Below are 13694 nucleotides of genomic sequence, written 5' to 3'. Positions count from 1 at the left end.
AAAAAACAAAGATAAAATAATAATAATAAAAATCACAAATACATAAGATGTCTTGTATACATAGACAATATGTCCATAAGGTGATGCTAGGCACATGAATGTCTGTACAAAAGGTGACTGATAGGAAATGATAAAGTAGTGGTGGTTGGCAGTGTAGTGGAGTGGGTTAGTGGGTGGAGGTGTTGATCAGCCTTACTACTTGGGAAGCTAACTGTTTCTGAGTCTGGTGTTCTGGCGAGGATGCTATGCTTTCAGAAATCTCGTAAATCCACAAATGAACAGGACACCCTGCTGCTGAGGTTGGGAGAAGGAGAAAGAGGAAAGTCTGTTGTCCTGAAGTTCAGAAGGATCAGCTGTGGCAGAGGTTTTTGGGTAAGAGAGACCAAGCACTTGGAAGAAGAAGCTGGATTTGAAGCTAGCCATGGATTATGCAGCTCAGGACCAGAGCAGGCACAGGTATGGCTGTGAGTGCCAAGGTTCCCATATGACCAATTGGAATACAATGACATGGTGATTAACCTACTGGACAGTAAGCTAGTTAGTGTCTAACCAGGTGCACTTTTTAATGTGTGGGTGAATATCCTGTAGTTTAACTTGTAGTGAAGGAGTCCAAAACACCTAGATCGCATTGATAAGAGCAGATCAGACCTGGTCTGGCTTATAGTACAAACAATGTTAGATTCCCAGCAAAGTATTTGATTCTTAACTGCCTTATGAAGTAATCCAGAAAGCTGATCAGTTGAAATAAATGGTATGGCTTGAATATTTTTTAGTTTTAACCGATAATAGGAAACAAAATGCTCTCAAAAACCGGGTTAGATTTTTTTATAGTGGTAAACAAACCTATTTGATTCATAAGCAAAATGAACAAATTTGACGATATGTATTTTGGGTTTTGTCTCATTAAGCAGTCTCCAGTAATTTTGGTTGGCAGGGACACCCAACAAAAAAGGATAACCACCCTGTTTAAGTTGAATAATTTAGAATAATATTATCAGAGACATTGGTATTGTACATGTGAACAATAGAGCTCAGAGTCTTTAGTTTAAGGAAGCACTGTAAACACCTCCCCTGTCAGCATATGTATCATCAGTAATTCCTGTTTCAAAAGCGGAAATGTCACTAATCTTGGTAACAACACCGACATCACTGTATTACCAAGTTTGCTGGTTTACGTAACACATTAAAAAAAAAGTGATGAACCCTAAACAGTTTCTGCTCATCAACAATTTAATCCTCTTAAAGACACCTAACATAGTCAAGCCATGGACTACTGTGCATAACCTCTCGAACTCAGAGATAGTTTATTGTCAATTTCAGGCTTGGTTTAGAAGAATGCAACATTTTTTTTTACAATGATTCTACATTTATAACAAAGTGATTCTTATCTTTTACTGTATTTGGGATACTATATATGTGTTACAGTAATAGATGATATTTTACAGTAAAGAAATTTTCCTTACTAATTATATCCATAATGCCTCATAGGAAATCATATACTTTACTAATAACCTTCATAGCATCAACTGCTCTTTTTTACATGGTCTGGTTTACATACAAGGTGTTGTATGAAATAATCCAGAATGCCATTTCAAGAATGGGAATAAAGAACGTTTGGGCTTGAATTTTTCAGTCAGTTTTAACCATTAATAATGGGAAAAATATTCTCAAAGACCTGGTTGGAATTTTTTAAATAGCAATGAGCTATGTTTATAATATTTGGAATCAGAGTCATAAAAAGATACAGTGTGAAAACAGGCCCTTCAGCTCACCAAGACCATGTTGGCCATCAAGACTTCATATTTTATACTAATCCTACCCTAATCCATTTTAGTTTCCCATATTTACCATAAACTACCCTGACCCCACAGATTCACCTACTAACAGTAGCCAATTAACCTATCTGTGTGCATGTCTTTGGCATGCAGCATGAAACCAGAGTATTCAGAGGAAATTCATGTGGTTTACAGGGAGAATGTGCAAACTCTGCACAGCACCAGAGGTCAGGATTGAATCTGGGTCACTGGAACAGTTAGGCAGCTGCTCTACGAGCTACTCCACTGTGCTGTAATGTCAACGATACCTTAATCAACTGACCTTCAAATTGCATTGTTCAGTTTGTAGATGTATAGTAGAATAGCCAATAATGAAATAAAATACCCAGCATGTCAAGTAGTATCCATGGAGGGAGAAACAGATAACATTTCAGGTTGATAAACTTTCATCAGAACAAGGATAAGATAGAGAGCAGGCACTTTCTAAAATGCAGAAAAAGGAGAGGAGTGGAGGGAAGAAAAGGGAATATCTGCATTGGCGTGGAGCCCATGAGAGATTGAATCAGAATCAGGTTTAACATCCCTGGCATATGCCATGAAATTTGTTAACTTAGTGACAGCAGTACAATGCAATACGTGATAAATATAGGAAAAATAAATCAATGACAGTAAGTATATATGTATATTAAATAGTTAAATTAAAAATAGTAGTGCAAAAACAAATTATAAATAGTGAGGTAGTGTTCATGGGTTCAATGTCCATTTAGGAATCAGATGGCAGAGGGGAAGAAGCTGTTCCTGAATCGCTGAGTGCGTGCCTTCAGGTTTCTGTATCTCCTTCCTGATGGTAACAGTGAGAAGAGGGCATCTCCTGGGTGGTGGGGGTCCTTAATAATGGACGCTGCCTTTCTGAGACACCGTTCCTTGAAGATGTCTTGTTTACCATGGTGGCTAGTGCCCCTGATGGTGCTGACTAATTTCAATCCATGTGCAGCAGCACCACCCCCACCCCCGTCCCCCATACCAGCCAGTGATGCAATCAATCAAAATGCTCTCTGCAGTACATCTGCAGATATTTTTGAGTGTTTTAGTTGACAAAACAAATCTCCTCAAACTCCAAATGAAATATAGCCAGTATCATGCCTTCTTTATAGCTGCATCGATATGTTGGGACCAAGTTAAACCCTCAGAGATCTTGACATCCAGGAACTTGAAAATGCTCACTTTCTCCACTCCTGATCCCTCCGTGAGAATTGGTTCATGATCCCTCGTCTTGCCCTTTCTAGTCCATAACTGGTTCTTTGGTTTTACTGATGTTGAGCGCGAGGTTGTTGCTGTGACACCATTCAACTAGTTGGTATATCTCACTCCTGTAAACCCTCTCATCACTACCTGAGATTCTACCAACAATGGTTGTATCATCAGCAAATTTATAGATGGTATTTGAGCTATGCCTGGCCACACAGTCATGGATATAGAGAGAGTAGAGCAGTGGGCTAAGCACACACCCCTGAGGTGCGCCAGTGTTGATCGTCAGCGAGGTGGAGATGGTATTTCCAATACGCACAGACTGTGGTCTTCCGGTTAGAAAGTTGAGGATCCAGTTGCAGAGGGAGGTACAGAGGCCAGATTCTGTAGTTTGTCGATCAGGACTGTGGGAATGATGGTGTTAAATGTTGAACTATAGTCAATAAACAGCATCCTGACATAGGTAATAGTATTGTCCAGGTGATTTAAGGCCACATGAAGAGCCATTGAGATTGCGTTTGCCTTAGACCTATTGTGGCAATAGGCAAATTGCAGTGGGTCCAGGTCCTTGCTGAGGCAAAATTTGATTCTAGCCATGACCAACCTCTCAAAGCATTTCATCACTGTCGATGTGAGTACTACCGGGTGATAGTCATTAAGGCAGCTCGCATTATTATTCTTAGGCACTGGTATAATTGTTGCCTTTCTGAAGCAAGTGGAAACTTCCAGACGTAGCAGTGAGAGATTTCAGAACCTTACCAGGTACTTCATCGGGAATGACGCAAATGATGTGGCGGGTGGAGAAGGCGTGCAAAGTTTAGCCAAATTGGCTGGAGGAGGTGTAAATAGAAGGAGAAGAATCTGTATGGAGGAGAAAGTTGTTAAAAATACTGCATCTATGAGGTACAGCACATTGTTGGGAATCTGAAATAATGCTGGAAATACTCAGGCAGGTCTGCATCTGCAGAGAAAGACTGAACTATTGTAATGCTAGCTGACTTTACATTAAAACTGACCATTTTTAACACAAACTGGAAAGGTTAGTTATCTAAGATTGTTGAATATAATGTGAGTCCTCGAGAGAGGTGAAAGTAAACCACTGCAGGACAGTACAGAGTTATGGTAAACAAGTGATCAAAAATGTGCCTTTTTCACACGTGGTTGACTTATTTCTTTGCTCTGTTTTTGATGTTTGTGGGCTAATACAGTAATTAGTGAAGTGTTTCAGAAAATACAGAACAATGACAACTATGATGGGGAAAAACATTTAATGCATAAGAATTATCTTAATATGTTAGTTATTACAGAAACTTAAAGTCTTTACATCTAATAATGAGGCCGCCTACAGAGAAGTCATCACCCTGATACAGTGGTGTCAAGAAAACAGCCTTTCCCTTAATGTCACAAAAACAAAGGAGCTGATTGTAGACTACAGGAGGATTGGAGACAGGCTAGCCCCTATTGACACCAATAGATCTGGGGTTGAGAGGATGAATAGCTTTAAATTCCTCGGCATAAACATCACTGAGGACCTCATACGGTCTCTACATGCCGGCTATGTGGTGGAAAAGGCACAGCAGTGCCTCTTTCACCTCAGACGATTGAAGAAGTTTGGCTTGGGCCCCCAAATCCTAAGAACTTCCTACAGGATCACAATTGAGAGCATCCTGACTGGCTGCATCACTGCCTGGTATGGGAACTGTAGATGTGAACTTCCCACTATTCAGGACATTTACAAAGACAGGTGTGTAAGAAAGACCTGAAGGATCATTGGAGACCCGAGTCACCCCAACCACAAACTGTTCCAGCTGCTACCATCTGGGAAATGGTACCAGAGCATAAAAGCCAGGACCAACAGGCTCCAGGACAGCTTCTTCCACCAGGCCATCAGACTGATTAATTCATGCTGATGTGAGTGTATTTCTATGTTACATTGACTATCCTGTTGTACATAATATTTATTATAAATTACTATAATTGCACATTGCACATTTGAACAGAGACGTAAAGATTTTTACTCATGCATATGAAGGATGGAAGTAATAAATTCAATTCAATCTGAAGTATCTAAGCATTGAAGCTACCATATTTTAATGACAAAATTAAAACAAACAGTAAGAAAGGATTAGTATCAAGTGGATAAGCAGCACTCATTTCCCAGGGCAGCCATAGCCATAACAAGAGGATGATATTTTCAGGTGAGTGGAGTAAGGTTTAGGAGAGAGGTAGTTTTTTTTAAACATGGAGATTGGTAGGTGCCTGGATACCACTGCTGGGGGTAGTGGTAGATACAACAGGGACGTTTAAGGGTCTCTTAGATAGGAACATGGATGTAAATGTCCTGATAAAGGGTCTCGTTCTGAAACGTCAACAGTTTACTCATTTCCACATAGCTGCTGCCTGGCCTGCTGAGTTCCTCAAGCATTTTGCGTGTGTTACTTGGATTTCCAGCATCTTTATATTTTCTTTTGTAGGGTTTTTGGGTTGTGTAGGAGGGAAGGGTTAGAGTGATAGCTCATACTGTGCTGTACTCCGTTCTTATTAAATCAGACATCCCACCCTGCAAAAACTCATTTCAGGGAGATAGCACCACCATTTCATGGAGGTAGCAACTCCGCCCCCCCCCGCAACCCCATATCCCACCCCCCCCCAGTCGACCTCCAAGGGCGCATGTATACTGGACATTTGATTATGAAAGAACACAATTTATTTGACACATATTGAAACTATTTATATACACACACACACACATATATATATATATTCCTTGTTGAGTATTTTGTTGGCAATCTCAATGCTAATGCAAATAGCTTTTATATTTCTTTCGCAAACTTTCCTTGTACTGTTATGTGGCTCTGCTGAAAAGAACTGTTAAATACTTGAGCAGCCTTCCGAGATTAGCTTCCCTAATATGTCGTGGTTCCTAAAAGAAATAAAAGCATGAGGTGTATCCTTATTATATTGTCTTATGTAATACTCTGTTTACTGATTTGTCTAATTTGTAAACCAATCTGTAACCTGCGTATATGCAGAAAATGTGACATCAAAATACAGTATGTACTTATATATTATCATGGAGTCGTTTCTTAATTCTATTACAACTTTAAGCAAGTCTACAAGGAGTTTGGCCTCAGCACATAGGACGTCAATAGCGTAGCTCCTTAGCAGCTAGCCAGCTAGTTTAAATAATGTTAGTTATGCTAATGAATGAATGACACCTGTTAAAGCTCACCTCAACATGTCTTTTACATTTTAACCCACCATGGGCAATAGAAAAGTCACTGTTGCAAACAGTGCAGTGAGCAACACTGTCATTATTTTGACCCCTATTAGGCAGGGGTACACTTTAGTGTAGTCTGGGGTGAAATGTGTTTTATATATTTTTTTTAAACACTCTGCCATGGCGGTGCAGGACACGAAACTGAACTGATGGAGAGACAGGGGTCGACTGTAAAGCCCGCCCACAGAGAAAACTGATAGGTCTACTTAGCACAAAGAGAAACCAATCAGGATGCTCACTCTCACTCCTGCTCTCGATCTCGTTCTCGCGAGAACGGCTCTCCCTCTCAAAAAATCAATTTCCGGGATATTGTATATAATTTCCGGGCGTCAGGGAGCTGCTATTAATATGCCGGAGGCTCCCGGAAGTTCCGGGAGAGGTTGGATGTCTGCTATTATCACTGACATATGTCATGATGTGGTTTTGTGACAGCAGCGCAAGTCGTAAAAAATTACTGCTACAAAATAGTGGTAAAGAGGAATAATGAGTTAATGTTGATGGGCAGTTTGAAGTCAGGAATGCTGTAAAAAGCTATTTTTCATCGCATTTCTACCCTATAACAATGATCTTGAAACGCTCTTTACTCCTTGCAACACAAATATGAATTATATCAGCTTTGTTGATCGGGACGCCTGCGCTCAACGAGGCGCCGATTGATTGTCAGTGTCTGGTGGTTTTCCCGGCGTGCAGTGCGTTGCGTTGCGTTGCGGCGTGGCCTCTCCCCGGTTTGTGCTCAGTCATCGTACCCGTGTGAAAGCAGCTCAGAGCTTGGTACAGACTCCACCGTCCCTCCCTCCCCCCCCCCCACAGTATGAAAGACACCACGGGAAAGCACAAACCCAAGGAGCCCACCTCCGAGAAGGTGAAGGCCGCTGGCGGCCTTCCGGCCCCCGATGTGGAGATGAAGGACGTGTCCGCCGAGCCTGATGGCGAGCCGGCCGACAGCGGCGAGAGAAGCCAGAAGGAGCTGGACCTACTCACATTGGAGGGTAAAATCCGGCTCTAGTGACGGACTATCCAGTGCTGGGAGCCGGGGCCATTGAAATACCCGGAACAGGGCGTTTGGTGAAAGGGATAGATCTAGTGAGTGAGAGGGAGGGGGTCAGGTCACTTAGTGACTGGAATCATTTTGATAAGCAGGCGGAGTAGGTCACTTAAAGAGACTTAGCATTATTATCCAACACAAGTCTGAATTATTTCAGCTCTGAAGTAACAAAGTAGACAGGTATATGGAGGAATTTAAGGTGGGGGGTTATATGGGAGGCAGGGTTTGAGGGTCGGCACAACATCGTGGGCCGAAGGGCCTGTACTGTGCTGTACTATTCTATGTTCTAAATCTTTCGTCATTGGGTGTCTGGGAGCAGTGATCTACGTGGACAATCACTTTGGGGAATGAAACAGGATAGTTACAGAGAGGAGAGTATTTAGTGAAAGGAATATAAAGTTATTTTCAAATATCTGAATTGCATCTGCACTAAAGTGTCATAGTTCCAATCACTGGGCAATAAAGTTGTCTGGACTGGAGTAAATAAGGTTTACTCGTCACTGCGCTGATCTGAGGCTGTGGCCTGCAACTAATGGGCTCCCAGACTGGCTGCAGTGGTGACCGGCTTAATGGCTGTGAACTTACTTTCATAATCTTTAGTTCTGAATATTAATTGCCTTCTTTTTATTGCTTGCACAGTTTTTTTTTGCATATAGGGTGTTTGGTCTTTTTTTCATGGGTTCTGTTTGCTTTCATTTTTTGTGGCTACCTATAAAGAGGCGAATCTCAAATTTGTATATAATATACATTGATAATAAATATAGTTTGAACTTTAAACTTCAATTTGGATAGAGGCATAACAGGTTCCATTAGCTGAAACAGTGACAGACTGCCCAGTGTTGGCTTTGTTGCAAAGTTTACAGACGATACAAAGATTGGTGGAAGAGCAGGTAGTTTTGAGGAATTAGAGAGACTACAGAAGGACTTAGACAGATTAGAAGAATGAGCAAAGAAGCGACAGGTGGAATACAATGTCAGGAAGTGTATGTTCATGCGCTTTGGTAGAAGAAATGAGAGGGTTGACTATTTTCTAAATGGAGAGAAAAATATATTGAATAAAAATAGGTGGAAAGGGACCTTGGGAGTCATTGTGCAGGATTCCCAAAAGGTTAATTTGCAGGTAGAGTCTGTGGTGAGGAAGGCAAATGCATTGTTAGCATTCATTTCAAGAGGAGTAGAATATAAAAGCAAGGATGTAATGTCGAGACTCTATAAAGCACTGGTGAGGCCTCACTTGGAGTATTGTGAGCAGTTTTGGGCCCCTTATGGAAAGAATGTGCTGAAACTGGGGAGGGTTCAAAGGAAGTTTGCGAAAAATGGTTCCAGGATTGAATGGCTTGTCATCATATGAAGAGATGGCTCTGGGCCTGTACTCACTAGATCTCAGAGGAATGAGGGGTGACCTCATTAGAACCTATCGAATGGTGAAAGGCCTTGATAGAGTGGATGTGGAGAGGATGTTTCTCGTAGTAGGAGAGTCAAGGACTGGGTTTGGGGGGGGGGGGGGAGGAGTGATAGGCAGGTGAGAAGAGGTAAGAGGCCAGAGTAGAGAATAGATGAAGAGGGGAGGGGATTTTTTTTTAAACCAGAAGGAGAAATCGCTGTTCATACCATCAGGTTGGAGACTACCCAGGCGGAATATAAGGTGTTACTTTGTTGTAATGGGAAATCAAAATGAAAATATTGGGCCACTGGGAAGTTCCGCTTTTGCCGGAGCAGTCCCCCAAAAAGTATGTATCTGTACTAAGATAACAAATCACCTGTCTTTAGGTGTGGGTCATTGGACATGGACTGACCACCACGTTTAAAACTCGGAGAAGGAAGGAATAAGTGTTTTAAATCTTATACCTCTTTTAAATACACCTGAGTAAAATAGGGGTTGAGGACGAAGCATTGGATGGAGTGATCACCCTGGTGGCTACGACATTGCAATCAGTGAGGGATACGAGTCGAGTTTTACAAAATATAATCTATTGTGAGTATGTTAGTGGAATTAAAAAAAACAGTGAAAGTGGGCTGGAGATTCTAGAGTAAAACATTGTACTTGTTTAAAATATTTTCCCTATGTAATTATTGCAGATAATAAAACTGCCAGTAAATGTGGTTAGGAGCAGACAACTGTGACCTCTAATCACCCGGTTTTCTGACAAATTTGAGGCAATTGAGAAAACAGATAATCCAAAGCACTTGGGTATATATGCACTAGTACGTGAAGCAGAGTGATTCCAGTGACAGGCAGGACAACTGTGTAAGAAAAAATAAGGTCAACAAAATTCATATGGACTAGAGCTTAGGAAAGTGCAAGGTGATCCAATTCAACCTTATAAAATAATATCATTGCACCATCTGGACATTTCCCCTGACTGCTGTGTCTAGAACAAGTGGCCGTGCTCTGAGATTTCAAGTTTATTGAGCTTTTTTGGGGAGGATGAAGAGACCTTTCCTTGCACAGAGGGGAATGAACCTGAGGAATTCACTAATACAGGGCTGGTGAGACCAAGTTGCTAAAAAAAAAAACAACAACACACACACACACACACACACACACACACACACACACACACACACACACACACACACACACACACACGTGAAAGAGGTGGGTAAAGTTCAAGATGAAAAAGGCATTTAGATGGATTGGGAAAGGATGGTACTGAAATAGATGATCAGCCAGGACTATATTGAATGGTGGAGTAAGCTCAAAGGTTCAAGTGAACTACCCAACTGCATGGGTTTTCTATGGAACAAAATGTCCAGTAATTGTGCTAAAGAATAGGGCATGCAGTAATGTAAGCCACACCGTGCTCTACAATGTCATTGTTTATGCACTGGTGTAATAACATATTCTGTAAATGGAGTAGAAAAAGAAAGCTGCATGAACTAAACCCCCAGTGCAACAAAAACCCAGTCAGACAAAGTAAAACAACCCACATGTACAGCAGAAACAGGGCTAATTCACTCTACCTGCCACAGAGAAATAGATCCATCATAATCTATCCATGAAATTAGGATCAGTGATAGAAAGCTGAATGAACTGATTATCTAAACTATTACTACTTGAAAGGAAGTGACTTATACTTACTTTATACTTTATTGTCGCCAAACAATTGATACTCGAACGTACAATCATCACAGCGATATTTGATTCTGCACTTCGTGCTCCCTGGAGTACAAATCAATAGTAAATATTAAAAATTTAAATTATAAATCATAAATAGAAAAGGGAAAGTAAGGTAGTGCAAAAAAAAACGAGAGGCAGGTCCGGATATTTGGAGGGTGCGGCCCAGATCCGGGTCAGGATCCATTCAGCAGTCTTATCACAGTTGGAAAGAAGCTGTTTCCAAATCTGGTCATACGAGTCTTCAAGCTCCTGAGCCTTCTCCCGGAGGGAAGAGGGACAAAAAGTGTGTTGGCTGGGTGGGTGGTGTCCTTGATTATCCTGGCAGCACTGCTCCGACAGCGTGCGGTGTAAAGTGAGTCCAAGGATGGAAGATTGGTTTGTGTGATGTGCTGCGCCGTGTTCACGATCTTCTGCAGCTTCTTCCGGTCTTGGACAGGACAACTTCCATACCAGGTTGTGATGCACCCTAGAAGAATGCTTTCTACAGTGCATCTATAAAAATTAGTGAGGGTTTTAAGGGACAGGCCAAATTTCTTTATTTTTCTCAGGAAGTAAAGGCGCTGGTGGGCCTTCTTGGCAGTGAGCTCTGCTTGGTTGGACCAAGTCAGTACATTTGTGATATTGACCCCGAGGAACTTAAAGCTTTTGACCTGTTCCACTTGCGCACCACTGATGTAAATTGGGTCGTGTGGTCCGCTACTCCTTCTGAAGTCAACAACCAATTCCTTTGTCTTACTGACGTTGAGGGATAGGTTATTGTCTTTGCACCATGCCACCTGAGTTAAACAGTGGGACTATGGGCAGAAGTCTGTATTTCTAATATTACATCAGTTGTGAAATGAACTACACACATAAATGGGTTTAAAGATGTCTGGATGAACTTGATTGTGTTGAAAGAATATGGTAATGTCATGGGGATTGAAAGATGATATCAACTGATCTGATGAGTTATGCCAAGTATATAATCAAACAAATCATTTCATTTAAATTGTGTTAGTTCAGTTCCTCCCTTGTCCTTAAAACATTTTTACTTACACTGGAATAGAAATTTTTATGGTATATCTTACACACTAGTTGTTCCAGTTATTTTAACATCAAATATCAAAATAGCACCATCTAATATCAGTAATGTGTGATTGTTATACAATTACTGCAGGTAGTAAATTGCTTAATGACTTAAAGCAATATGTTATGTAATAAAGTTTAACACCACAGAACTGGCTCTGAAAACTTAAAAAAAAAATGAAGGTAGGTTTTTTTTGTGGATGACATCAGCAGTTTATTAACAATGAGCTTTTGACTTCCATTCTTTCTTTTCAAATCTTTTTATTGTTATACAGAAAAAATAACAGGAGTATATTGAAGTAACAACACTTAAAATGTCTCAAAAAAGACATTATCTTAAAGATTGAAAAAAAAATTCTGTGAATTCATAGAATTAACAGAATTCCATTCTGTGTTTATTACAATTTTTGACAGTGTTGTAACTTGAAACACTAATGTAAATATGTTAAAGCTCGAAAAATGTTTCAAAAAGGTTGTGATATGTTATTTAGAAAATTTATGGATTATGTTCGTTAACACAATTACAGGATACTTCACAATTATATTGTTATAGATGTCAAAATTATTTGAGCATAATTTCAAAATTATATTAACATTATATAAAAGAAAATTCCAGCTGCGTAGCAACAAAGTCCTTGTGTGCCAGAGCATTTCAGTTACTGTGTGGCCATGCACCTGCGCAGCTTAGCAAGAACAATGTTTTTAAGCTCTATCAGATCTCTCGTCGGCCTCCACCACGCCACAGTAAGCAACCCAAATTTGTTCAACCTCTTGTTCTAACACATGCCCTCTAATCCAGGCAACATCCTGGTAAACCTCTTCTGCACCCTCCAAAGCCTCAACACCCTTCCTATAATGGGGCAGCCAGAACTATATGCAAGTTAGTGCTGTCTAGGCATCATTGTGACCCACGGTGCTGTCTGTGTGAAGCTTGCATGTTTTCCCTATAACTGCAGGTTTTCCCAGTCCTTCCCACATCCCAATGGTGTGCTGGTTTTATTAACTGGCTACTGTAAATTGTCACTATTAGATGTAGGTGGTATTGGGGAAGAGTTGATAATTAAAGTGAGAGAAATGGGTTACGGGAGATAAGTGGAAAATGGGACTGCTCTCAGAGCCAGCATAAACTGAATAGCCTCTTTTTTTTTATTATAGAGGAAACGATGATAAATATGGTGAGATGCAAGGCCAGAATATGGAAAGAAAAATGTTGGAAATTTAAAACTTATAAATTACTCTAGATTTAAGAATCAAGTTTAATATTACTGGCATACATTGTGAAATTTGTTGTCTTGCAGCAGTACATTGCAATACATAATAAAAAGCCAACAAGAAGAAATATATTTATTTAATTAAACGAGTCAGGCAGAAAGAGCAAAATAAGAAAAAAATAATGCAGTGTTCATGGGTCCATTCAGAAATTTGATGGCAGAGGGGAAAAAGCTCTTCCTAAAATGTTGAGTGTGTGTCTTCAGGCTCCTGTACTTCCTCCCTGATGGTAGCAATGAGAAGAAGGCATGTCCTGAGTGATGGGGATCCCAAGTGATGGATACAGTCTTTTTTTCGGCATTGCCTTTTGAAGATGTCCTCAATGCAGGGGAGGCTAGTGTCCGTGATGGAGCTGGCCAAGCTTTCAACTTTCTGCAGCATTTTCCGAGCATGTGCATTGCCCTCCACTCCCCATACAGACAGTGATGCAGCCACTTGGAATGCTCTCCACTGTACATCTGAGAGAGAGAGAGAATAATGCTAATTTCTAACAGAAATTTGCCACAGATGTTTTACTTGTGGTTTATTATCAACGCTAATTGAATTGCAGTCACCATTGATTACTGATGTTAGATGTTGTTTTGGTATTTGATGTTGAAATTTCAGAAACTTAACTGTGCAAATATAATGTGAAAATGTTCTACTCCAATGTAAATGTTTTAAGGACAAAGGAGGAACTGATCTCAACAAGAAAGAACAAACTTGCTTTCTTATAGCATCTTTCATGACTAAAGCACTTCAGAGATGGAATATGGTCAATATTGTAATGAGATAAAGCATCACGCTTGGTTAAAACTGAACATGTGCGTACAGCCATGTTGCTCCCAGGTATATTTTTATTGACTTAAGAGAATATTTGCATCCATTTGAGAGTAATCTTGGTTTATACCT

The 13694-nt window shown here is 40.4% G+C and overlaps 1 protein-coding gene across 1 annotated transcript in view; it reads left to right on the top strand.

The window, feature by feature from the left end:
* The first annotated feature begins 6890 nt into the window (after positions 1-6890).
* The window catches only part of psmd3 (proteasome 26S subunit, non-ATPase 3), a 32389-nt gene continuing 25585 nt past the window's right edge, over positions 6891-13694 (top strand). The window contains exon 1 of the mRNA XM_072249713.1: positions 6891-7292. Coding sequence (XP_072105814.1) covers positions 7115-7292 — 178 coding nt within the window. The 5' untranslated portion in view covers positions 6891-7114. The remainder of the gene's footprint in view (positions 7293-13694) is intronic.

This window comes from Mobula birostris, chromosome X (assembly GCF_030028105.1).
Source record: "Mobula birostris isolate sMobBir1 chromosome X, sMobBir1.hap1, whole genome shotgun sequence".
Lineage (NCBI taxonomy): Eukaryota > Metazoa > Chordata > Chondrichthyes > Myliobatiformes > Myliobatidae > Mobula > Mobula birostris.
The sequence above is the reverse complement of the archived record's forward strand: the minus strand, read 5'-3'. Positions and strand labels throughout refer to the sequence as shown.